We start from the raw sequence: 24,085 nt of genomic DNA, 5'->3' as shown, positions 1-24,085 counted from the left end.
TGGGCCCAAAAAGCCAAACGCAAGAGAAGATACTTGATTGGAAACAGACCTGTCTGGCTTCCCCGAGACCCGCCTGGGCATCCGAGCCTCTGGTCCGCTCGCTGCCATGGAGATGTGCCTTCTCTAGCCCCCTAAAGCTGTGATTTCTAAGCCACCACTGCTTGAAGCCCAGGGATAGGCGAACCAAAAAGCCAAACCAGCTCTGTCCTGATCCCAGGCCCAAGCTCAGGGCCTGGATTTAGAATATGCGGCCTCCCGGCGGGCTTCCTCTTCAGCCTCTAGCAACGCCCTGCCAGGCAGATGCGGGAGTCTCCGCTGGCTTCCTGCCGCCCACCCTGATAAGAATTCTGCAGACTGTCAGACTCCAGAGTCTCTAGTTCTTCCGGCCTAGAAAATAATCACCTGGTTAGGTCAGTGTGAGAGACAGGGAAAGAGAGACAGAGAAAGAGAGGCAGAGAGACGGAGGAGAAGGGAGGAGAAGAGGGAGAGGAGAGGGGAGCTGAGAGGAGGGGAGAGGAGGGGAGGGAAGAGGAGGGGAGAGGAGGAGAGGGGAGAGGAGGGGAAAGAATGAATGAGGATGAGGTTTGGGCTCTGGTTTAAAAACCTGGAAGTTGGGGCGCCTGGGTGGCTCAGTGGGTTAAGCCGCTGCCTTCAGCTCGGGTCATGATCTCAGGGTCCTGGGATCGAGCCTGCATCGGGCTCTCTGCTCAGCAGGGAGCCTGCCTCCCCCTCCTCTCTCTGCCTGCCTCTCTGCCTGCTTGTGATCTCTCTCTGTCAAATAAATAAATCTTTAAAAAGCCTGGAAGTGGACCCAAGTCCTTGGGGGTTGAGTAGGAACAGAAGCCACATCTACCCCCCAAGAGGTCCGTCCCAGTCCTCGCGTGGCGGCTAAGTCACTCTGCAGCCCTCTGTCTTGGGTGGCGGGACTCGATGTTTTCTCAAGCCCCTCCCTGTTCCCCCCCAAGTCCTACCTCCAAAGGCCCCATCTCGGCACTCTCACACCCACGCCTGAGCTCCCCCCCGGCCCCACCAAGGGCGCTTCAAGAAATTTCAGGCTGACCTGGTGAGGGTCCAGTTGCTTCCCTGTGGCTCGTGGAAGGCAGCGCACATGGACCTCTTTGGTGAAATCTCTGATGGGATATTGCCAAGAAACTCAACCAGGACGGGAAATGCCAACCAGCAGGGAGAGGAACAAAACCAGGGACGTAGGGCAGCATCTCTGGTGATGGCTGTCCTTGCGTGGCATTCACTGGTGGTTGATTAGGAGGGCTTCGGACGCAAAGCCGCGCTCCCCGTTCCCGCCCGCCTTGGAGAAGTCGTTTTGGGAGCAGGTTCTGGAACGCGTGGGTCTTGCTTATTTTCCACCTGTGAAGTGAGGGGCTGGTGGTGGACGGAGGTAACCGGCCGTTCCCAAGCCCCCCCCTGGCTAGAACCTGCAGGGACTCTACCCTGGGTCTTGAAGGGCAGGCAGAGTCACCCCAGTTGTGCCGGGGGGACCCTCAGTCGGGGGACCCCCAGTCGGGGTCAGTGCAAGCGAGCGCAAGTGTTTGGTCTGATGTAACTGGACACCCAAGAAGATGGAATCGACCAGAATCCGACCCCGGGTTTTGTACGGGCACGAATAATTAATGAAGAGGGAAGGACCAAGCTGGGGAGCCGGACTCCGGGAGGGAGGGAGGGAGGGACCGGGAACTCCGGCAGCCTCTGACTCGGACTTGCCAGGGGGTGGCGCTGCAGGACAAGGAGCTGAGGTGCTCCGGATCGGCGAGCAGCACAGGCCCGGCCGGTGGCGGGGGGAGCGCCCAGAAGCTGGGATCTCCAGGCCAAGGCAGAGGGTGCCCTTCCCGGGCATCTGCCCCAGTCCCAGCAGGTCTCCCGCAAGCTGGAGCACGACATGGTCGCATCAGCCAAAGAGATACCCCGTAGCTATTTCTGTCCCACTCTGGACTTACCCCTTGGCCCAGGTCCTTGAAAAAACAGACCCGGAGGGGCCACTCGGGGGCCTCGTGTCTCAGCAAGATTGCCCACGCTTCTGTGCAGAACTTCCGGTCCCTCAGGAACCTAGGCGTCCTGGTGTGCCCCCTTCCCTTTTGGGGGGTACTTAAGAGCAAAAAAGTGGGTTAAATTCAAAATATCTTTACTTTCTTGAGGTACCTGGACACAAAGGCTTTCATTCCTGTATTGTTTGTTTCTAAGGGGGAAGGGGCAGAGGCAGAGGGAGAAGCAGGCTCCCTGCTGATCGGAGAACCGGAGACGGGACTCGGTACCTCGACCCTGGGATCATGACTTGAGCCAAAGGCAGACGCTTCGCCACCTGAGCCACCCAGGCACCCCAGGTTTTGCTCCTAAAAGCACACCCTCATCCCTGAAGTGCTCCCAGGATTTTGGTTGCCCCCTTTCAGTGTGCTTTATTAATAAGAAGACAATAATTCCCATTAATCTGTTGCCTCGAAGTGCCAGCCCCTGTGCTAATCCTGGTGTACACGTTCTCGACTGTAATCGTGGTCTGATTTAGCTTGAGGAGATGTCCTGTGCCGTGCCAGGGTCCTGTGTCACAGGTGAGGCCCAGAGAGGCTAAGACACTTGCTCGAGGGCACACAGAAATTATTGATGAGAGTGGGCTTCATGCTCTTGACCACACGGGATGGCCGCCAGCTCAGTGGCCAGGCCCTTTGGGCTCTCCGGTGCTCCCACACCAGGCTCCCTGCTCCCTGCCGGTCAGAAGGCTTCAGGGGGGCTTTAGCCAAAACCAGTGGGGGTGCTTGTTTCCCTCTGGCTCCCGTGGTGGAAGGAGGATCCCCAGCCCTGGGAGTAGGTTGGCGTCTGAGGGGTGTCAGCGTGTGTGGCATTTGTGTGGCGTTGGAAGGCATGCCTGTGTCGGGGCGGGGGTGGATGGCTGGTCAAGGAGTCCAGCCAGACCTGTAAGCCCCCGACTGGCGCTTGGGTGCGTCTCCAGGCCTAGGCCTCGGCCTGTAGGGGGTCCGTCCACAGTTACCGCTGGTGCTTACATATGCCGGGCCCTTGGGGTCTCAGGTCCCTGATCCCGTGCAACCTCCCAGCTAGAGGAGAGACAGGCAGTAACGCAGGCATCATTGTTCTGTCGAGGATAAAACAAGTTGATGTGAATTTTACATTCACATCAGTGGCTATTTCAGGGACCGCGTTTTGAGTGAGGATACTTGATTTTCGAGCTAAGATCTGAATGACAAGAAGGGGTGGGCAGGTGACAGGCCGGGCCCCACGTGTTCCAGGCAGAGGGACAAGCAAGCGACCAGCCTAAGGCAGGCGTGAAGCCGCGGCTGCGGGTAACCGAGAACAGGACGACGCCGGGGTGGGAGACGAAGCCGGAAGGGACGGCCTTCGGCGGCCTCGCCTAGGGTGCCGTGGGCTGGGTGAAGAGTGTAGAGTTTCCTTCAAGGGCGGTAGAAGCTCCTGGAATGCTAAGGGGCTGCTCAGTGGAGAACGTGGTTGGGCGGGCAGCGGGGAGAGGGGAAGTTCTCCAGAGACATGGTGGTGGCGCCTGGAGAGGAGGGCCAGGAAGGGGTCTTCTGGGAGCGACGCAGACAGGCTTGTCTCTGGATTCGAGGCGAGAGAGGACAGAAACAGAGTAATGAAGATTTTTGCTTCAGCGGCAGGGTTGATGGTGGCGTCCCGTATGAGATGGGAGAAGCTGAGGGAGAAACAGGTGCGGTGGGGAAAAAATCAAGTGTTCCGTCTTGGCCGTGTTGGTTAGAGGGGAGCACCCGCCGCTTGAGAGGACACGTCAGCGGGCAGTGGGAAGGGAGAGTCGGAAGTCCCAGCGGGGTCGGGGGCGGCTCTGGGCCCAAGATCAGCAGTTGGGATCTTCAGACCAGACGTGGATTTAGAACCTGGAGGCTGCGCCTGATTTCACGCAGACACCGCTGGGATGTGTCAGGGAAGGTAACCGGCCTCGAAGGGCGCCCATTTCGGAACACCATCCGACGAGCCTGAGCTGGGTTCTCACACCCGTGGTAGGTTTAAATAAAGATGCAGTGGGAGGAGGACAAATAGCAATTTTAATGTAAAATAGAACAGTATAGAGTTTGTGGGAAGAATGCTTGAGGGGAGAAGTGCCCAGGAGCTTGGCTGAGAAAGTTCCTCAGCCTGGGTCTCATCCGCCCACCTACGGGCCCAGAAAGCTCTCTCCTTCGGTCGGGGTTGGCCTTCCCAAGGTGCGACCGGGTGGAGAAGCCCCTCTTGGCCTGCCTGATGGACAGGCGCCTGGCCTGGAGGAGCGGGGGGCAGGCCCTGGGTCGTTGTCAGGGTCCCCGAGAGAGAGAGTACTGGCCCGAGGAGGCATCAGGCATCCCCAAAGCACAGTTACACTCATGCTCGGATTCTAAAACGAGGGCTTTCGGCAGGAATCACACAGGTGGTTTTTCACACTCGGGCAGAGCCTTGGAGTCGACGCTTTGGCTGGAGTCTGGCAGCTGCCGGGCGGTTTGGGGGTTTGGGTTCGCCTTCCCACAGGAGGGCGGGAGAACCGAGGGAGGGTGGGCTCCAGCTGGAGGAGGAATCCGAGCTAGAGGGTCCCTGGCGCTACCTTCGCACTGGCTAACCTAAAAGGGGGCGGGGACGCTTACCAAAAAGAACCAATCAAAGACCTGAACCTGAGGTCCTTGCCAAAGCAGGACCCGCATAAAAGTGGGGCGGCGGGGAGGGGGGCGTCTCACGTGAGCCGGGCAGAGAAAAGGATGTTCCTCGGACTGTTCTGCCGGCTTGGCAGGCTTTAGGGGTGGGTGTAGTTGCCCATCCGCAGGGTCCCCTGGCGCACCGCGTGCTCGTCCTGGTGGGCTCTCAGTGCCCTCTGGCGATCGGCCTCGGTGGGGAAGGTGCTGAGGTGGGGACGCACCTGTGGACGGGAGAGGGCAGGTCGGTGGGCTCGTGGCTCCTTCCCGGGGCCCCCCTGCTCTCCCGGCCCGCCTCCACTTCCATCTTCGAGCAGTGACAGCGATACCAATCACGGCGAGAGGGACGGAAGAGAGGAGTGAGTGCCCCGCGGTGACGAGCCCCGGGTGGGCGGAAGGCCGCGAGGGCAATGCCAGCCTTCCGAAGGACACGTGGGGACAGATCCGGGAGTGTTTCTCCGTTAGAATGCGAGGCAGTCAGTACCGGTAATGTCTCCCCTGAGACCCGCTGCGGAGGGGATGTGACCTGGCCTGGGACACCACCGGGGGCCCCCCAACCCAGGATCTGGGTCACCACTTTGGTCCGCCAGACCCTTATTGTGGGCTGTCTGGCCTCAGGTCCTAGGAGCATGTGCTCACCGTCTGTGTACCTGAGGTCCCAGTGGAACCCAAGCTGAATGTGTTCACCATTTTACAGATGAGGAAACTGAGGCCCAGAGCAGAGTCTGTCCAAGGCTGGCTACACAGGGAATCCGTGTCAGAGAAACTGTTTTAGCCTCCACCCCCCACCCCTGGACACTAAATTGTGGACTCTTTCTAGAAAATTCTATTGCACCCACAGCTCACACTGTGTTTAGGTGCCTCCCCCAACCCCTTCAACTCGCTCATGAGGTGAAAGGGGGTGGGGGCTGCTGAAGTAGGAACTCGGAAAAGTCAGATGGCGGTGGGTTGACTTGGGTGTTCCTGTAGGACATAAACCACGTTCTTCATTCTCAGGCAGGTAGACTCTTTGGCGACTCTGCAGAAAGTCATGGACCTTCTCCTCTGAGGGGAAAAATACCCCAAGTCCTAACATACAAAATGCTGTGGGTCACCACTTAAGATCTGTGGACCCTTTACAAGTCCCCCACACAGGCTATCTGTGTGGCAGCACTTCCGGAAGCCACTGCAGCCCTAGCCTCAGGTTTTGAATTTCTTAGATGTACATCAGGATCATCTGGGGCTCTTGTAACCGAGGCAGGGCCAGAGCCCAGTTCCCAAGCTCTTGAGTCCTCTTAGGGCAGGGTCCTCGCCACAGTCACCTAATGCCTCCCTGGACCCAGGGCTCCACACCTGTGCTCCACTCCTTTCGGTCAATCAAACCATAATCCTGTTCTCAGCTGCATCTCCAGCTTCAGAAAAGTCCCCAGGTGGCTGCACACAAGTTATTGGGAAGAGAGAAGACCCTACACTTTGTGCAGGAATAAAATAGCCAACAAACAAAAGGCTTCTAAGGTGTATCTTTGTGTCCCTTTGGCAAGGGATGGCTTGATTTTTACACTGTGATACAATTTTCCTGACACCTGTGCTTCCCAGAAGGCAGCTAGAGATGCTCAGGGAGGCTGGCACTTTGGATCTCCAGACACCTTGTGGGCTCCCTGGCTGATTCAGATGCCCAGCCAGCTGGGACTCCTATGTGTTTAGGGTCTCTTGTAGCATTCAGAGTGGCAAGGCTCCCCGGAGGCCAGGCGTCTGCCAAGGAAGCATAGCTCTGCAGCCCACATCTCTGCTAATTCCACATATCCCCCCTGGCCCTTGTAGAGGGCTGAATGGTGGCCCCCCAAAAAGATATGTCCACATCCTAACCACTGGAACTGTGGATGTGACCTTTTCAGGTGTAATTAATTTAAGGATCTCAAGATGAGAACATCCTGAATTATTCAAGAAGGTTCTGATTCCACTGGCAAGGCTTCTGGAGACAGAAGACATAGACACAGAGGACAGGACCACGTGAGGCCATAGTGATGTGGCCACCGTTCAGGAACGCCAGGAGCACCAGTAGCTGGAAGAGGCGAGGAGGCATTCTTCCCTAGGGCCTTTGGTGGGAGTGTAGCCCTGCTGACATCTTGATTTTGGGTTTCTGGCCTCCAGAACTGCCAGAGAATGGATTTCTATTGTTTAAACCACCAAGTTTGTGACAATTTGTTATGGTAGCCTCAGGAAATGAGTACAACCTCCAAGCCATTCCCTGGGCAATTCAGTACACATCAATGGTACATGGTGCTGATGCCATTTGGTGGGTGGTGTTGGTTTGCTGTTGATGGTGGGTAGTACTGATGGATGGTTGGTACTGATGGTGGATAATGTTGATGGTGGGTAGTACTGATGGATGGTGGTACTGATGGATGGTTGGTACTGATGGATGGGAATGTCCCTGATGGATGGTGTTGCTGGTGGGTAGTGTTGCTGGTGGGTAGTACTGATGGATGGTAGTACTGACGGATGGTTGGTACTGATGGTGGGTAATGTTGATGGTGGGTAGTACTGATGGATGGTGGTACTGATGGATGGTTGGTACTGATGGATGGGAGTGTCCCTGATGGATGGTGTTGCTGGTGGGTAGTGTTGATGGTAGGTAGTGTTGATGGTGGGTAGTACTGATGGATGGTAGTATTGATGGATGGTTGGTACTGATGGTGGGTAGTGTTGATGGTGGGTAGTACTGATGGACGGTAGTATTGATGGATGGTTGGTACTGATGGTGGGTAGTGTTGATGGTGGGCAGTACTGATGGATGGTAGTATTGATGGATGGTTGGTACTGATGGTGGGTAGTGTTGATGGTGGGCAGTACTGATGGATGGTAGTATTGATGGATGGTTGGTACTAATGGTGGGTACTGTTGATGGTGGGTAGTGTTGATGGTGGGTAGTACTGATGGATGGTTGGTACTGATGGTGGGTAGTGTTGATGGTGGGCAGTACTGATGGATGGTAGTATTGATGGATGGTTGGTACTGATGGTGGGTAGTGTTGATGGTGGGCAGTACTGATGGATGGTTGGTACTGATGGTGGGTAGTACTGATGGATGGTGGTGTTGATGGTGGGTGACGTTGATCTGGTGATGCTGGTGGGTGGTGTCAGAGGGTGGTAGGTGGTGTTGATTAGGTGGAAGGAGGCTCAGCATTCACTCCCGTCTCCTAAGGAGGCGGCAGAAGGATCCAGCCCCAAGGAGCTGCTCAGCTTAGAGATAATCGGGTGAAAACCGGCACACAGACAAAAGAGAACCTTAGAAGAAATTTTCTTTTCCGCAGTCCCCTTTTACTTAGAAACTTAAGTGGGAAAGAAATATTCATTCATCCATTCATCTAAAAAATCCGCATTAAGCGCTTACTGTATTCCAAGGATGACTGGAACGTTTTGCACTTTAGTGTTCAGTTCCATTTTCCCTTTGGTTTTCCAGAGGGACGTTCTGAACATAAGAGGCTCACCCCGTGGCCGACCACACACGTTCTGGCTCCCACTATGTGCTCAGCCGCACTGTGGGACATGGGAGAGGCAGAAGGCGTGCCACATGTGGTCTCTGATGTCATGAATTCCCATTCCAGCTGGAACCTTATGGGATTAAGTCATCCAAGACAGGGGAGCTCAAGCCAGTACCCAGCCCTGGAGCCCTGTAAAACAGTGTGCACCTGTCCTGTGCGGGGACCCCCAGTGCCTGGCACGGGGCCATGTTTAAACAAAACTGCTTGGTGTGTGTGTCCCAGGTGAAAACCGAAGATTTGTGTGACTGGGTCTGATGGGCTCTTCTAAAGCCTAACTCCAGAAAAACCTTGCCCCCAGCGCGGGAGGGGTCTTTAGAAAGAAGGGAAACTGGATCCCTTGAGATCCCCAAATTCCCCAGCAGAAGCCAGGAGTCCCTGGAGAGGGGAGGTCCGGCTCTCAGAATGCCAGGAAGCAGGGTGCCCCTCTGGACCCTTCGGCTGTGCCAGCCACAGCGCACGGATTTCACACAAGCCCCAGCCTGTCCAGACGTTGTCTCCATTTTACAGATGGGGAAATAGAGGCCGAGAAAGGTTAAGTCACTCGCCCCGGTCGCACAGAAAACCCAGAGTTGTGGGACTGCCCCCGTCTTCACCGAGAGACTCGACTCTCCTAATCAACGCTCATGAAATGAATCGAGTGAGTCACCGCTGGGAACATTGTGGCTCCTGTCCCGCAGGCACACTCCCCTCCTAAAATAGCAACTCAGCCAGAGATGAGGAGCCTAATTACAAGTCAGGCCTCAAGCCGCGTGTGGTCACGACCCCACGGACCCCTGGAGCCCCAGGATGAAGAGCTTCGGAGCAAGGATTTCCTTCGGAGACGCTTCTAAATTAAGCCATCCGCAGTCTGCCTCCGCCTGGAGCTAGGAAATTGTGACGGCGTTGGCAGGAGGCAGCTCTGCTCAGTGGAGCCGAGTCGCTCTAGGGTCCACGCAGGTAAATAAGAGGCGAACGGCCGGCCTGCCAGCAGCCCTGGGAGCGGAGCGGGCGCGCACAGCTCTACCCCCGTTGGCCAAGGCCCTGCACCTGTCCAGATGGGCAGCATCTAAACAACATTGCCCAGACAGGGACCGGGTGCCTCCGCCGTGCGGCATACGTGGGGACACGCCAGAGAGGGAGACCCATGGGCCCTGCAGGATGGCGGGGTGGGGGGGGTGGCCGCGGAAAACTATGCATGTTTAGTGGCAATTTATTAGGACCATGGATGGGGATTTTATTTTATTTTAAAAATTTTAAAGATTTTATTTATCCATCTGACAGAGAGAGACACAGCGAGAGAGGGAACACAGCCGGGGGGGTGGGGGAGTGAGAAGCAGGCTTCCCGGCGAGCAGGGAGCCTGATGCGGGGCTCGATCCCAGGACCCTGGGATCATGATCTGAGCCGAAGGCAGCTGCTTAAACACTGAGCCACCCAGGCACCCATGGGTGGGGATTTAACTCCAGCTGGGGGGGCAGGAAGGCCTTTCTAGAGAAGGTGAGCAGGCTGGGCAGGGCATGATGGGGAGAGAATGTCCTAGATGCCGGGACCTACCGAAGCCCTGTGGTGGGAAGAGTCTGGGCAAATGAGAGGAAAGGGAAGCGGATTGGTGCAGCTGGGGGACAAGACGAGGCAGGTCGCTGAGCAGCCATCGGATCTCAGAAGAGATTAGTGTTCCCCGCTGGTCCTGGGATCCCTAATCCCTCGCAGACAATATTTCTTGACTCTCTGCCATCGAACCGGAATAAAAGATTCCCAGAGACCCAGGGTTGGAAGAGAACCTGGACGCCATGGAATCCACATCTACCGATGAGAACCCAGGTGGGAAGCCGCTGGGCCCAGCCCCACAGAGTGAGCCAGCAGCCAGCCTGCCGCCTTTTCCGAGTCCACCCCGGCCGCCTGTGACCCTGCCTGGCCCCCGGTGGGATCTAGATTCCTGGATTCCGTTTCCCACGAGGTTGAACGCATCCGTGCTCTTCTGATCCACTTCCAACGGATCGGCTCTTCGTTTGAGCCCTGCCTCGTGGTACCTTCCCCTCTTCATTAATTTTGCTCGTGATTTCTGATTGCTTCCCTGAGGCCGCTCTGTCCTTCTCTTCCCGGCATCTCGAGTCATCCGCGAGCTAATTACCCTTCACTCCTTCTTTTTCTAATAACACCGTTTATATAACACAGAATGAGCAACTCCTTTGCCCTCTCCATTTTCTTTGATCTCCTCTCAGTTTCGAGTTTTGAGGATATTTATTTTTGTTCCGTTCTCTTTTCATCTAATTTCTATCAGATTTCTGTTTGGATTCCTTCTTTGGTCTTTTAGTGATTTATAAACGTGCTTTTAAATTTCCAGGCAATTGTGTTAGTTCCATCTATGACTGATTTCTAATTTAACTTATTTGGTGCTGAGGTAATTTGCATGAAATCAGACCCTTTGTATTTGCTCAGTTTTTACTTTTTTATGGTTCCTTGAAAAGCGTGATCTATTTTCAACAGAAAACCCCCGGGGGAATGACAGTTCGCCATCGTGGAGCTGGTGCCCGTGTGCCCTGGCTTCGGGGGTAAGATGTGGCCATTGTCCTTTGGCTTCTGTAGCAGTCGTTTGCGTCTCCATGAAGTCCTGGACTCGTGCTGGGCACCAGGAGCCTGGAAGAGTTTAGAAAGCCTCTGCTATCACAGACCCAGAAAACAGTGATAAAAATATAATCACACAACTAATTACTCAATTATAGTCGTGCTGAGTATTAGAAGAAGTACCAGATTTCTTTGTTTTTTTTTTTTTAAGATTTTTATTTTTTTAAAATAAGCTTTAGACCCAACATGGGGCTTGAACCCACAACCCCAAGATCAAGAGTCGCACGCAGAGGGGCGCCTGGGTGGCTCAGTGGGTTAAAGCCTCTACCTTCGGCTCAGGTCATGATCTCAGGGTCCTGGGATCGAGCCCCACATCAGGCTCTCTGCTCTGCAGGGTGCCTGCTTCCTCCTCTCTCTCTGCCTGCCTCTCTGCCTAGTTGTGATTTCTCTCTGTCAAATAAATAAAATATTTTTTTAAAAAAAGGGGGCGCCTGGGTGGCTCAGTGGGTTAAAGCCTCTGCCTTTGGCTCAGGTCATGATCTCAGGGTCCTGGGATCGAGCCCCACATCAGGCTCTCTGCTCAGCAGGGAGCCTGCTTCCCTTCCTCTCTCTCTGCCTGCCTCTCTGCCTACTTGTGATCGCTGTCAAATAAATAAATAAATAAATAAATAAATAAATAAATAAATAAATAAATAAAAAGTCGCACGCAGCACTGACCAAGCCCGCCAGGTGCCCCGGAATACCAGATCTTTAAGAGGTTATAATACAGAGAATCGGACTCATACTTTGGGGCCAGAGAAGGCTTCCTAAGGGGATAACATACAGGCAGAGACTCAAAGAATAAGGCAGAGATGCGGTTGGGGGTTGGGGATGAACGTGGTCTTGGCGTCCCAACGCAATCACAAAACAGGAAGAAGAAGAAACGAACGGGCCCTTCACAGAGGGGGATCTGAAGGCCAAAAAACGCAGGAGGTGTGCTCATCCTAGCACAGTAACCAGGGAATAAAGAAAGAAAAGGCCATTCTGTGCCCATCACGCTGGTGGCAGTAATGGTAATTAGAGGTTTCAGGGACCTCTAGCAAGGGTGGTGATCGGTCCAACCACTCAAGGGGATCGGGCATCACCTGGGAAGGCTGGGCATGTGCTTACCCCCTGAACCAATGAGTCTGTGTTTAGATGGAGACTCTAGAAGGACTTTCAAAAATGTCCACTAAGAGCTGTGTACAAGAATCCTCACGGTCACAAGACCACAGGGATTAGAAAGAACGGCATGTCCATCGGTGGGGACTGGGCAAACCAAAGGTGCTAAATTCGTGCAGTGGAACGTTCTGCTTCTGTTAATACGGACGCCCCAGAGAGGTTCCGTCTAACACGGTGGCCACGAGCCACAGGTGGCTATTTACTTTTGAAGTAACCAAAATTAAGTGAAATAAAAAATTTGGTCCCTTTGTTGTACTAAGCACATTCCAAGTTCTCAGTGACGCCATGTGGCCCGTGGCTACCGACGGACATTCCCATCATCACAGAAAGTTGTATAGGACAGCGCTGCTCTAGGTCTGTCTGAATCGGCACATAGAAATCTCGAAAACAACGCTGCCGGGGAAAGAAAGTTGAATTTACGGAATAGAACATAAGAATGATGCCATTTATATGAAAGATTTAAAACCGACAGAGGAGTCCCCTGTGTTGTTCAGGCAAGAGTCTGGATCTAGTGAGGCAGAGCGGGAAGGAAAGAAGGTGCTGAAGGCATGCCCAGCCCTGCCTTGGGGAGGGGAGGGAGTGGGAGCACGGAGGGAAGGTGAGAGGGCCTCCGTTTGATCTGTAAGGAATCACTGCCTTTTCCTCTTTGTACTGAGCACAACGAGGTGGGGTTTTGGAGAAGTGACCGGCAAGGGGACGGAGGCGTGTGGGGCTTCCTCCCTCCATGCACAACTTCGAGTTACTCTGTTTCAGGAGATTTATTTGCTGGAGATTCGTGTATGATTCTGTTTGAATCACGAGTCTTGCTGTCCAACCAAGGTCCACAACCGGTGGTTTGTGACTTTGGCTTGTGCCGACTGTCCCCGTGGTAGACTTATCCTGCTTCACTGGGCACAGTCATCTCAGGGCCGAAGAAAACATCCAAGACCCAAGGAGGAAAGACACGGTCGTCCTGCCTGGTGACATCGGTCTTTGGTGGGTGGGCCAGCTTGGGTCCGCATGCTGGACAGTGAGCAGCGTTTCACCTCCTCTCTGTCCCTGTCTCTTTCCCGTCTTCTCCCTTCGGCATGAGGCCTCTTTATAGGCGGGAGGTAGAGGCAGACACGGCATGGGGCTCTTTACAGCAGAAGGCAGGCCCTGCGGTCATTGGTGACGCCGTCCCCAGATGTGCGCGGAGGGCGTGTGCATGTGCTCGCCGCAGCCGGGAGGAACTCGCCCACAGCTGGCCAGGTGTTCGGGCTGAGCGGCCTCCCCACGTGCCTGTTGAGTCCAGGCCCCCAACACGGTCCTATTAAAAGGGGCAGCTGGGCTAGCTGACCCGCCTGTGCCCTCTCATCAGCCACACAGTAGTCCCCCAACTGGACACCAAGCCTTCCAGGGCCAAGTCTGGGGGCCAAGAAGGTAAATGACAGGATTTGAGGGGAAAAACCAGCCAGATTAAAAAAAAAAATCTGCCAAAGAGCTGCAAAATAAACAAATAAATAAATAAAAGGCAGCTGTAGACGCTACAGATACCTTGGTTTAGTTTGGGGGTTTTTTTGTTTGTTTAGTTTTTTGTTTGTTTTTTAAGTGACAGCCGCTCGGGGACTGGGAGAGAGGTTTTGCTTTAAAAGATTGAGGACCTGTCTCCTCTAATGAGAGGTACTTGAAAATTATGGATCAGTCCCAGGTCAGTAATTTCTGTCAAGTTCAGGGCAGCTGGAGGTCAGAGGCCTCGGCAGAGCACAAATCCGTGCAAGGCGTCCTCGGCAGACAGGCTGAGTCCTCAGCTCCCATGTACAAGGTTCGCGGTTTAAGTCATTAACGAGGGGGACGGTCTCTCCCGAGACATCTGGTCCCCTACGTTGTTATTCTGCTACTGGCTCTGATTTCTCTGTGGTCCAAAAATAGATGGGACAAGGACACAGGGCCTGACCCTCCCTGCTGACACAAGCTGCGTTTTCAGAGAACATCCAAGCTCAGGCTTAGGAAACAAACTTCCTGCCTCCCTGGGAGGTCTAACGTGGCGCCACGGGAATCCCCGTGTCGGGTGAGCCGGGGTGGGGGGGTTGCGGGGGCGGGTGGGTCGGGGAGAATGACCGCTCTCTGAGGGGCTGCGGGATGCCATCCTCCTCGGACGAGAAGGACTCGGGATGGTAAAGACTCCGGCCCAGGGAGACCCAGCTACCTTACGCACAAAGCCAGACCTGGGACCCAGGTCTTGGCCCACTGACTCTTGGTCTCCTTGAGACTTTCTGGGGGCGGAAGGCGAGCCGGCCGTGCAAGCCTTTGAAAATGAGAATCAACTTGCTAATTCCAGAAGCCATACCGGTACCTGTAGATCATTTCTGAGGATTAGCTAAGGCCAGTCAGGTGTTGGGATCACAGTTGGACGATGAATCTTTTTTGCCAAATGCTCGTCTATGAATAACCAGGTAACACCATGGCAGGGTGTTCGACTCAACTTCCCGAAAGCTTCCAGCTTGGGTCCCAGGTCTGCTTTCGGGACGTGAGAGTTGCAGTGGATAATCCAGGGGAGCTGAGAACAGACTGGACCCTCCTTCACCATCCGAGACCACTTCACGGCAGCCGATTATCACTGCGAGCCAGTCTCCAAAGACTGCGTCCGGGCCGTGCACACGCCTCTGACTCAACGGGGGGTTCTTATTCCAAGTGGCCTGACCTTCTTGGTAAAAGAGCCTTATTGAGTTATAATTCACGCATCATAAGGCTCACCCATCTGAGTATATAAATCAGGGATTGTAGGTACATTCATAGGTTCGACCACTCTCATTGCCCCAAAAGAAACCCCATACCACTTGTAGTTCCTCGTTTCCCTCCCCCGAGCTCCTGGCAACCCCTCCTTTCCGTCTCTATGGATTTGCCTGGACATTTCCTAGAAATGGAGTCACGTACAACTTAGAGTTACTCTGTTTCAGGAGATTTATTTGGTCTCTTGTGACTGGCTTCTTTCCCCTTGTATCACATGCACGTAGTTGAATAATATTCTGCTCTAGGGACCTAGATTTTGTGGATCCACTCATCAGCTGATGGACATCAGGTTGTTTCCACATGGGGCTACATGAAGAATGCACTGTCAGGGCGCCTGGGGGGCTCAGTCGTCAAGCGTCTGCTGTCGGCTCAGGTCATGATCCCGAGGTCCTGGGATCGAGCCCTGGATCGGGCTCCCTGCTCATCGGCGAGCCAGCTTCTCCCTCTCCCTCTGCTGCTCCCCCTGCTTGTGCTCTCTCTGTCTAATAAATAAATAAAATCTTTTTTTAAAAAAAAAGAAAAGAATACGCTGTGAACGTTATGCCCAAGTTGACGCATGGACCCTGTTTTCCTTTCTGTTGGTGAGATACCCGGAGTGGAGTCGCCGGGGCGTATGGGAACTCTATGTTTAGGCTTTGGGGGGAACTGCCACAGGGTTTTCCAAAGTGGCCGCACCATTTCATATTCTCATAGCAACGTAGAAGGTTCCAGCTTCCCCACATCCTCACCAACACTTGTTCTTGTCTGCCGTTTGGACTGTGGCCGTCCGAGTTTGTGGGAGCAGAGTGGTGTCTCGCTGAGTTTTGATCTGTGGTTCCCCGACGGCTGCCAGTGCTGGGCGTCCTTCCCGTGCTTGTTGGCCATGCGTGTATCTTTGGAAGAACATCGATTCAGTCCTTTGCCCATTTAAAATTCGATTATTTATCTTTCCATTACGGAGTTGTAAGGATGATATTTTTGTTCGTAGTTACAAGTCCCGCATCAGAGACGCGATCTACAAATATTTGTTCCTACTCTGTGGGTTGTCTTTCCTCTTCCTTGGCACCGTCTGAAGCATCAAGGTTTTTCCTTTTGATGAAACCCAGCTTACCTGTTTTCCTTTAGTGGGCCGTAGTTGATTTCCTCTTATACACGTAGCGTATGAACGCGCCACGGAAGGAAGGTCTTCCTTGGCAGTTTGTTTTCACGGCCCCTCTAGGGCAGGGACGGTGAGCAGGCGGGACGGCGGACGTTTCCCAGATCGTACCGGCTCCAATAGACGGATGGTGGCTGTTCTGTTACAAATTACTCTCGGGCTGAACTGAAGCTCATGTAAAAGTGTGCAGGGATCAAGTGGCAAGGTCTGCCATGGCCATGGGAGGGAGAGGGTGCCAGGTTTTTGCTATAACAGATGACAAGAGCATCTCCTCCATTGGAGACAAAGACAGACTCGGAATCCCCAGGAGAAGACATCCACGTGCTCATCTGCCCTTAACTCTGACTCCTTCTTCAGGTCCTCTTGGGTGATCCTCACCTGGGATGGCCGGTGGGTCCGTGAGTCCCCTCGGGTGATCCTCACCGGAGATGGCCGGTGGGTCCGTGAGCGAGGGCAGGGCACAGTGACAGAAGGGATGGGATGGCGGGGCCAGCAGGAGGCTGGCGAAGGAACCAGTACGCACTCCCTGGAGTCTTGTTAATACGGAGCAGTCCCAGTCCGGCAGCGGGCACAGACACGGAGTGAGCACTGACCAGCGCTGCTGTTGTCACATTGCGGGGGGCAGGGCGGGGGGTAATAATAGATGGCACCTTTTTTTTAGTGGTTCTGCTTTTAAAAACCACTAAGTCCTTATGTAGGATGCAAAGCCAGGGGAGGAAGCTTGCAGGTAATGGCTTTATACAGGCCTGTAAGAGAAGAGTGAGTTCCTCCCGATGAGGCCTAAAGTATGGGGTGGGGGGTGCAGCGCCTGCCTGGCTCAGTCGGGAGAGCCTACCGCTGTTGGTCTCAGGGTCGTGAGTTCGAGCCCCACATTGGGTGTGGAGTTGGCTTAAATGAATGTCAAAAAAATAAAAATAAAAAACACAAAGGGTGGCCCAGAGACCACCCTGAGCAGCACGACCGGCTCGCACCCTCCTTTCGCCCAGCACGTCCGGGCCGTTGGAGTCAGCCAGTCTCTGGGAGGCCACACGGAGTCTCCATCCGGGGGTCTGGAAGTTCCAACCCTCCGTCACCTCCGCTCTGCTTCTCGGCTCCTCTTTGAAACAGCTCAGCCCGGGGAGAATGTCACGTTGGAAGCTGTCGTGCGGGAGCCGGACGAGAGGCAGGGAGAGAGGGACCCCTTCCTGCTCCCCGTGTCCACCCCGGAGCCCCCATCCAGCGCGTGTGCTCGCATGCACACGCGCGCGCGCGCACACACACACACACACACACACACACCAGGATGCAAATGATAACCGCAGAGCCATCACTTGTGAAGCTTGACAGAAAATAATGAGAAACACTAAATCTTTTATAAGGTCAACACTCGCCTTAGCTGAGCGGCTGTCAGACAAGAAAAGAATTTAGCGCCGGAGCCACGAAACTTCCATCGGCTCATTAAGCCCAACAGGGCCCGGCCTGGCGTGGCGGAGGAGACGCGGGGCCTTCCGTTTTGTGTCAGTAATTTGCGGCGGAGGCGGCAAGAAGAAACACCGGCGCCAAAGGGGCCTCGGGGGCGGCTGGGGAATCGTTAGCGCGCCAGGAGCGGCCTCGGCTCCTAATTGGAAGCATTGGGCATTATCAACCGAGGATTTGCCTCCGCTCCCTGACAGCTAGTGGGCCCAAAATGATCGCCCACTTGTCAGTGTAAAAGACCATTAAAAACAAGCCATTTTGATTTAATTGGAGGCGGTGCACCGTGGGGCCAGGTGAGGAGGCCCGTCAGCCCCGCTCACCCCGGCTGACGCCTCTCTCCCTGCGCGCAGGGGCCGGGGGAGGCGAGCGCGCGTGCCTTCCAGACGCTTCGCCTTTCAAAAACTGTCTGAGGGAGCGCTGAATGGGAGACGGAAGAGCCTTCACGGTGGCGGTGGAAGCTGTTTTCCATGGGGTTGTCAACAGACGCCCTGACAGGCAGAGCTGCCGGGGAGGGGCCCCTTTGCTTCCCGGGGCCCGGTGGACGGGAGGCTGCGGGGCGCTATTCTTTGGGGAGGTGGCCGTCGCGCGTCCAGCTGCCAGCGGGAGAGGGGGCACCTCCGCCGGGGTCCTTAGCCCGCTCCGCCGGCTCGGAAGCGTCGCAGGGCAGGTTCTGGCCGGTCATGGGAGTCTGATCTGCCGTGGACAGCAGGACCCGGTCTTTTATTTTAAGCTCAAGTAAGAGCCAAGGAGGGAGTCCGAGAAGGAGGCAGGTTGCCGCGGCCCTCCGCGGAGCCTGGGAGCGGACGCCCCGGCCACTGGGCTGGCGTCTCAGTGGCGCTCCCCCAGCGGAGGCCGTGGGGCCGCACCCCTGCGGACAGGTCTACATGGTCCCCGTCAGAAGAGGCCACTTGCTATAAATATTAAGGCAGGCTCGCAGTGGGCTCTCCCGCCGGGCTGGGCGCCCCGGCTCGTGGAGCAGCTGCGTGTAGATCTGAGCGCGAGTGTAGACTCCCCGACGCCGGGGACCGTGTTCCGCATGTCGGTGCCGGGTACGGTGAACGCCGCGGGTACCTCATAAATGCTAATTGGCGCTCGCAGATCTCAGAGAGGTCTATGATTCGTGTATGAATCTCACCCCCGTCCCACAGGCAGTGACCTCATTTGCTGCCTGCTGCTCGTCCGACAAGACAAGGCTTCCAGGAGCACAAGGTGCTGGAGGGGTGTCTACTGGAGAGCGAGGGGGAGACACACCGGCCGATCCTCTCGTCGGCCTCCGCCGTTCATCCTGATGAAGGATCAGGCTGGGAGGACACCCCGGATCCCCAGCGAGCATCAAATTCCAGAGCTCCAAATTTCGCTGCTGGTTTTAGACAATGGGGATTCCTTAATTACTTTCTCTGGAAGTGTACCTGACGGTGCTTCCTCAGGTAGCGCGAGGTGGTTATCCAGGCGCTGGGTTCCTTGGTTGACAGCGTCTTTGATTTTGTGCTTGGTTGCAAATTAAGTCCTTTGCTGAGCCGTCCGCACAGTGCCCGGCGGTGCCTCATCGCTTATTCATACCGGCTGTTGAACAGCCCGTGCTTCTGCCGGCGAGGCGGGGTGCGCGCTCAGAGGTTTGGTGTCCGTGGCCCGCTGGGTTGGGGCGCTCATGGTCTTTCCCTTTTTCCCTTATTGAAATAATGAGCAGGAAGAATTGGGGGAGGGCAACTCTTAAGAAGGAAGGGAACCTCTCTGTGGTTGACGGGGCCGACCCTGCCAAGTCAGAAACAGGAGTGGAGGGAAGTGTCCTCAGCTAGACAGCAAGGACGTCCTGCCATATTCTGGACATGGTTCTGGAGAAAGAGCGACAGACTGGAGACTAATAGAGGTCTTGGGGTTATTCGACTGCTAGGGGCACTCTGTGGACGCTAAAACCAATCTTGCCTAGATGGCTAGGTGGACGAATGGGTGGATGGACAGAGCCATGGACAGATAGGCAGATGGATAGATGGATGGATGGAGGGATGGACGGACAGACACATGGATGGATGGAGGGATTGGAGGATGGAGGGATGGAGGGATGGACAGACAGACACATGGATGGATGAACAGATGGATAGATGGATGGACAGATGGATGGACAGATGGACAGATGGATGGATGGACGGATGGATAGATGGATGGACAGATGGATGGATGGATGAACAGACTGATGAATGGATAGACAGAGGGGAAGATGGATGAACTCACACTGATTCTTGTATTAAATGACTCAAGTGACACTGACCACAGTCTCACAAATATATAGAAAGGCAGTTCAAGCTGACAAATCTTTTGTTTTAAGATTTTATTTATTTGTTTATTTATTTGAGAGAGAGAGTGTGCAAGCAGGGGGAGAAGCAGAGGAGGAAGGAGAGAGGATCTGAAGCAGACCGCGAGCTGAGTGCCAAGCCTGACATGGGGCTCGGTCTCATGACCCTGAGACGACGACCTGAGCCGAAACCAAGAGTCAGACACCCAAGCGCCCCACGTTGAGGAGTGTTCTATGACTGTGGATAAAGGTCGAGACCACGACACCGCGTGGTAGAGGTCGTGGCACCTGGGCAGTGCACCGTCACTGCCACGCAGCGCCCCACTTCTGATGGCCGGAGCTCTGCACCCGGAGGAACCATCAAGAACGAAGGCGTCCACGCAGAGACAGTCTTGGCGCAGCTGCCGCTGAGCCCGGGCGCAGGTGCTTCAGGGAGGGCGGGCAGATTCGGGCTGAACGTGAGACGGAAGCGGCTGCGCGCGATATTCCTGCGTTGGAGCCCTGGCCCCAGGGCGATGGCGTTTGGGGCGGAGGGTAGGGAGCAGCTAGGTTCGGACAGGGTCAGGAGGGCGGCCTCCAGGACGGGATCAGTGCCCGTGTGAGGAGAGGTGCTGCAGAACCCGCTTTCTCTCTCTCTCTGGGCCGGCCTGGGAGACTCTCACCGGAACCACATCCCGCAGGCGCCCTGACCTCGGGCGCGCAGCCGTCAGAACGGGGAGATCGACGTCGGCTGTGGCAGCCACCCCGACTGTGGTATCTGTGGTATCCGGTGTAGCCACTGGAGCAGCCCAACGGAGGTCCGTAGTCCTCGGGGCTGTGCATCGGACGAGAGCCTGCCTCCCCCACAGGACGTTTCCGACAGGCCCCAGCACGCTTCAGAGCAGACGCACGGGGCACACCCGCACGCCGCGGTACGTGCGTGTCTAAACCTCTGTGCGGAGCAGCTGACGCTGGCCAGGGAGCTCCGGGAGCGGCTTGCCGACAATGCAGGCCTGGGGCCGCCTGGGTGGCTCCGTCGGGCGAGCCTCTGCCTTCGGCTCAGGTCGTGATCTCGGGGTCCTGGGATCGAGCCCCGCGTCGGGCTCCCTGCTTGGCGGGGAGCCTGCTTCCCCCTCTCTGCCTGCCTCTCTGCCTACTTGTGATCTCTCTCTCTCTCTCTCTCTGTCAAATAAATAAATAAATCTTAAAAAAAGGAAATGCAGGCTTGGAGGCTACCTCAGACCCATTAGAATGGATCCTGGGGTGGGCCCTGGAATCTGCATGTTTCTTTACAGAGGGGGGGAGAGAGGGAGAGGGGGAAGAGGGAGAGGGGGGAGAGGGAGAGGGGGAGGAAGGGAGAGCGTGCGTGCGCAGAATGGGGGAGGGGCAGAAGGCCAAAGAATGCCATGCAGAAGCCACCCTCGGTGCAGAGCCCATCCTGGGGCTTGATCTCGTGACCCTGAGCTCATGACCTGAGCCAAAATCAAGAGCCGGACGCTCAACCGACGGAGCCTCACCCAGGCGGCCCTGGAATCTGCATTTTGAAGCTCTTCTCGGAGGAGCCGCAGGCTCAGCCGAGTTGCATCCATAGGAGCCCGTGCCGTAGCCCCGCCCACACCGACGGTGCGATGCTCCAGACTGTCCCCTGGCCAGGCCCACGCCAAGCACTTCACACCCACAACCGCGCTTGCCCTCTGTCATTGTCCCCACTTTATAGGTGCAGCGCCAGGCGAGCGCCCAGGCTCAGCCCTCCTGCCAGGCTCTGTCTCTGCCTCCCGCCTTTTCCTGCAGCAGGTCCCGATCAATGGCCTCTTTTGTTTTCAGCCTTGGGGCCAAATTGCAATTTAAAAGACGCTCAGGGGTTTTATCAAGATCTAAAGGCTTTCAGGGCCGTGGGAAGTTTTGTTTATTGCAAGGGCTTAAATCAGCCAGAGCAGGGCTGGCCATGACCCTCTGGACGCCTATAAAAGCCCAGTTCCTGACCGCCCTTCACTCTCCTTCCCAGGTCCGGCATTTAGCCCCAAACTGGCCCCTGACCTCAGTTTCAGGTCCGTAGTATTTATGGGCTCCACCAAGGCCTGCGGCCTGGGGCAGCCGGCCGGAGGGCGCAGGCCGCCACTCTATGCTCGCTCGTGGGGGCTGGGCCTGCGCACATGACCTCAGGCCTCCCGGCACAGGCGCGTCCCCTCTGAGACAGCACAGCTCTTCTCGGCCACGGCCACGGAGGGTTATTGGGAGCACTGGCACAAGGTGAGACTTCCTCAAAGCTCCCAAGGGGTGCTCCAGATGTGTGAGCTCCGGGCGTCGTCGTCGTCATCGTCACCGCCTTTGGGAGTGCCACCTCCGAGGGACTTCTTGGACACACTCCCCCCGCTCGTCCAGCCGCTGGACTGGGGTCACAGCGCCCCCGTTCTTTTGTGCCATCTAGCCCATCAATGCCCTCGACGTCTTTGGGGAGGGGAAGGGGCGAGGCCAGCAGACACCGCATCTTCCCACTTGCTCTCCGTCACCGGCAGACTCTGCGTCTCTGAGGGACACCAGCGGGTCCCAGGGGGTCCACCGTATTGATTGCTTGTGGCTTTAAGACACAAGGATACCAGCATCCTGGTTCGTCTCGCCCGCACTTTTGACAAAGCTCAGGTCACCCGAGCAAATCATCTAACGTTGTTTATTGCTGGAACCTGCTGCTGGCCACATGCTAGGCAGCTCTGGCTCTGTCCCGGTGACAGCATGGGTGCCCAGTGACAGAGGCGGAGGGGACACATGGCAGTGAGGTGCTCAGAGCTTAGCCCCAAGTCCTGCTCAAACCGGCAGATTCTAACAACTGTTCTCTCGGGGAAGAGCTAGAAGAAGACATTGGGGACCCACGAAGTCCCACTGAGTCCCCCAAATTCAAGGTGGGAGTCTAGCTTTCTCTGGAGGTTAGAAATACATGCCTGACGCCCACACAAGCTGTCTTGTCTATTTTCTGGTTGATTCTCAACACAAAATTTGAGATGTTTTTTGCCCCCTGGTGGGGGAGAAGAGCTTTCTCTAGAGAACCGAGAGTTCCCAAGTGCCAAAGTGTAAAGGGGACAGTCAGGCTGGGGGTCCCCAGTTAGAAGCACCAGCTCCCACCTCTCTGGGCCCCAACATTGGCACCTGGCATCTCCCTCTGTCTCCTGGGAACCCAGATTTGTCCTGCCCTTCCAGGAACTTTGCTGCTGGCCCCCACCTCCCGCCCCTCGCTGCCCCCCCCACCTCCCGCCCCTCGCTGCCCCCCCCCACCTTCTCCTTCCCCCTTGTTCCCGTCCCCGGAGGTTCAGCTCCGGCTCTCTGCGACTTGCCAGCATCGAGCAGCAATGTCACCTCATGAACAGGTGCCTAGAAATTCTGTCCCTCCAAGGTGCCAGATTATGTAAAACCAACTAAGCCCCGCTCTTATCTGTCCGGCGAGGCAGCTCTTCTGCACCCTGATCTGGTTTCTAATGGGGGCATCCATATTTAGGGAAGAAATGTCACCTGCCTCAGGACCTCTGAATCCTCTAAATCACTTTCCCGAGCGCCCTGTTTCCGCATGTGACACATTCCATCCCGGCGCTCGGTGCCCGACGCGGCGACACGGGCTGATTTTTATTCCAACACGACAGAGTGAGAGGATTCTTAAAATACACCAGTGGTGCGGGGACCTCGGGGAGGGGCAGCAGATCTGGCACCTGTCCTTCCTGCGTCTGGAAGGAGCGACTTTGGGGCTGAACACACCTGTCCGGAGAAGGGCTCCTATGTCGTGGGCCCTTTGGAGAGGGGGCAGCAGCTGGGTGGACAGGCCCGGAGCCCGCTCTGGGGGTTTAACAGAGAGTTAACTTTCCAGCCGGCTATGATTTGTAAGGGAGCTTAAAGGTGGGAAAGAAAATCCTTTTCTTAGATTCAGCAGCCTTCACTAATCAGCCGCGTCTCTGGGTGTCACTGCTTGGCTGACTGCTGATTTTTTTTTTTCTCCCGCCGTCTCCGGTTCTATTAGGGAGCCAGGGGCCCAGGAGACCCAAGGCAGGGTTAGTCTTCCACAAAGAGAGGAGTCTGATCCCAGCATTCGGAGCACAAGAGCTTGTAAATCAAACTGTTAGCTTAATAGCTTGGGCCATTATTCTAAAGCAGTGGGGCGGGAACCGAAAGCCAAATGAAAATACAGTCAATTTGTTCATACTTTAGTGACTGAATGACTATGTAATGTCCATGGGTATTGGCACTGGGGAAGACAGACAGGTCTGTCGGGGGAGAGGCGCCGGCCGTGTTCGGCGTGAAGGGTGACCTCGAGATGCTTGGGCAAACCTCCCTCCAAAATGGGTTTGGGATCTCCAATTATAACACGGACTTGGCCAGAGAGAGCCAGACTTAGGGAGCTGGCCGCCTTCACTGCTGGGAGAGCGCTGGCCTCTGATCTCTGAGCCTGATGGAAACCCAGGGCGAGAAACCAAGCGTGGTCAGCGACACAGGAGGGCCTGTGAGTTCAGGAGGGACGGGCTGAAGGGGGCTTGAGCCCTGGGACAGGCACCCGAAGAAGGATGAAGTGTCCCTACCTTTC

The 24,085-nt window shown here is 55.7% G+C and overlaps 1 protein-coding gene across 1 annotated transcript in view; it reads right to left on the bottom strand.

Annotated features, from left to right (window-relative positions):
* Positions 1-4,750: 4,750 nt before the first annotated feature.
* Positions 4,751-24,085, bottom strand: part of CFAP77 (cilia and flagella associated protein 77) — a gene marked incomplete at both ends in the record, with an annotated part of 124,174 nt that continues 104,839 nt past the window's right edge. Inside the window, one exon of the mRNA XM_080820054.1 lies at positions 4,751-4,873. Coding sequence (XP_080676180.1) covers positions 4,751-4,873 — 123 coding nt within the window. The remainder of the gene's footprint in view (positions 4,874-24,085) is intronic.

Source organism: Martes martes, assembly GCF_963455335.1.
Source record: "Martes martes genome assembly, chromosome: 12".
In the NCBI taxonomy this organism is placed as follows: Eukaryota; Metazoa; Chordata; class Mammalia; order Carnivora; family Mustelidae; genus Martes; species Martes martes.
This window is presented reverse-complemented; position numbering and strand designations above follow the sequence as displayed.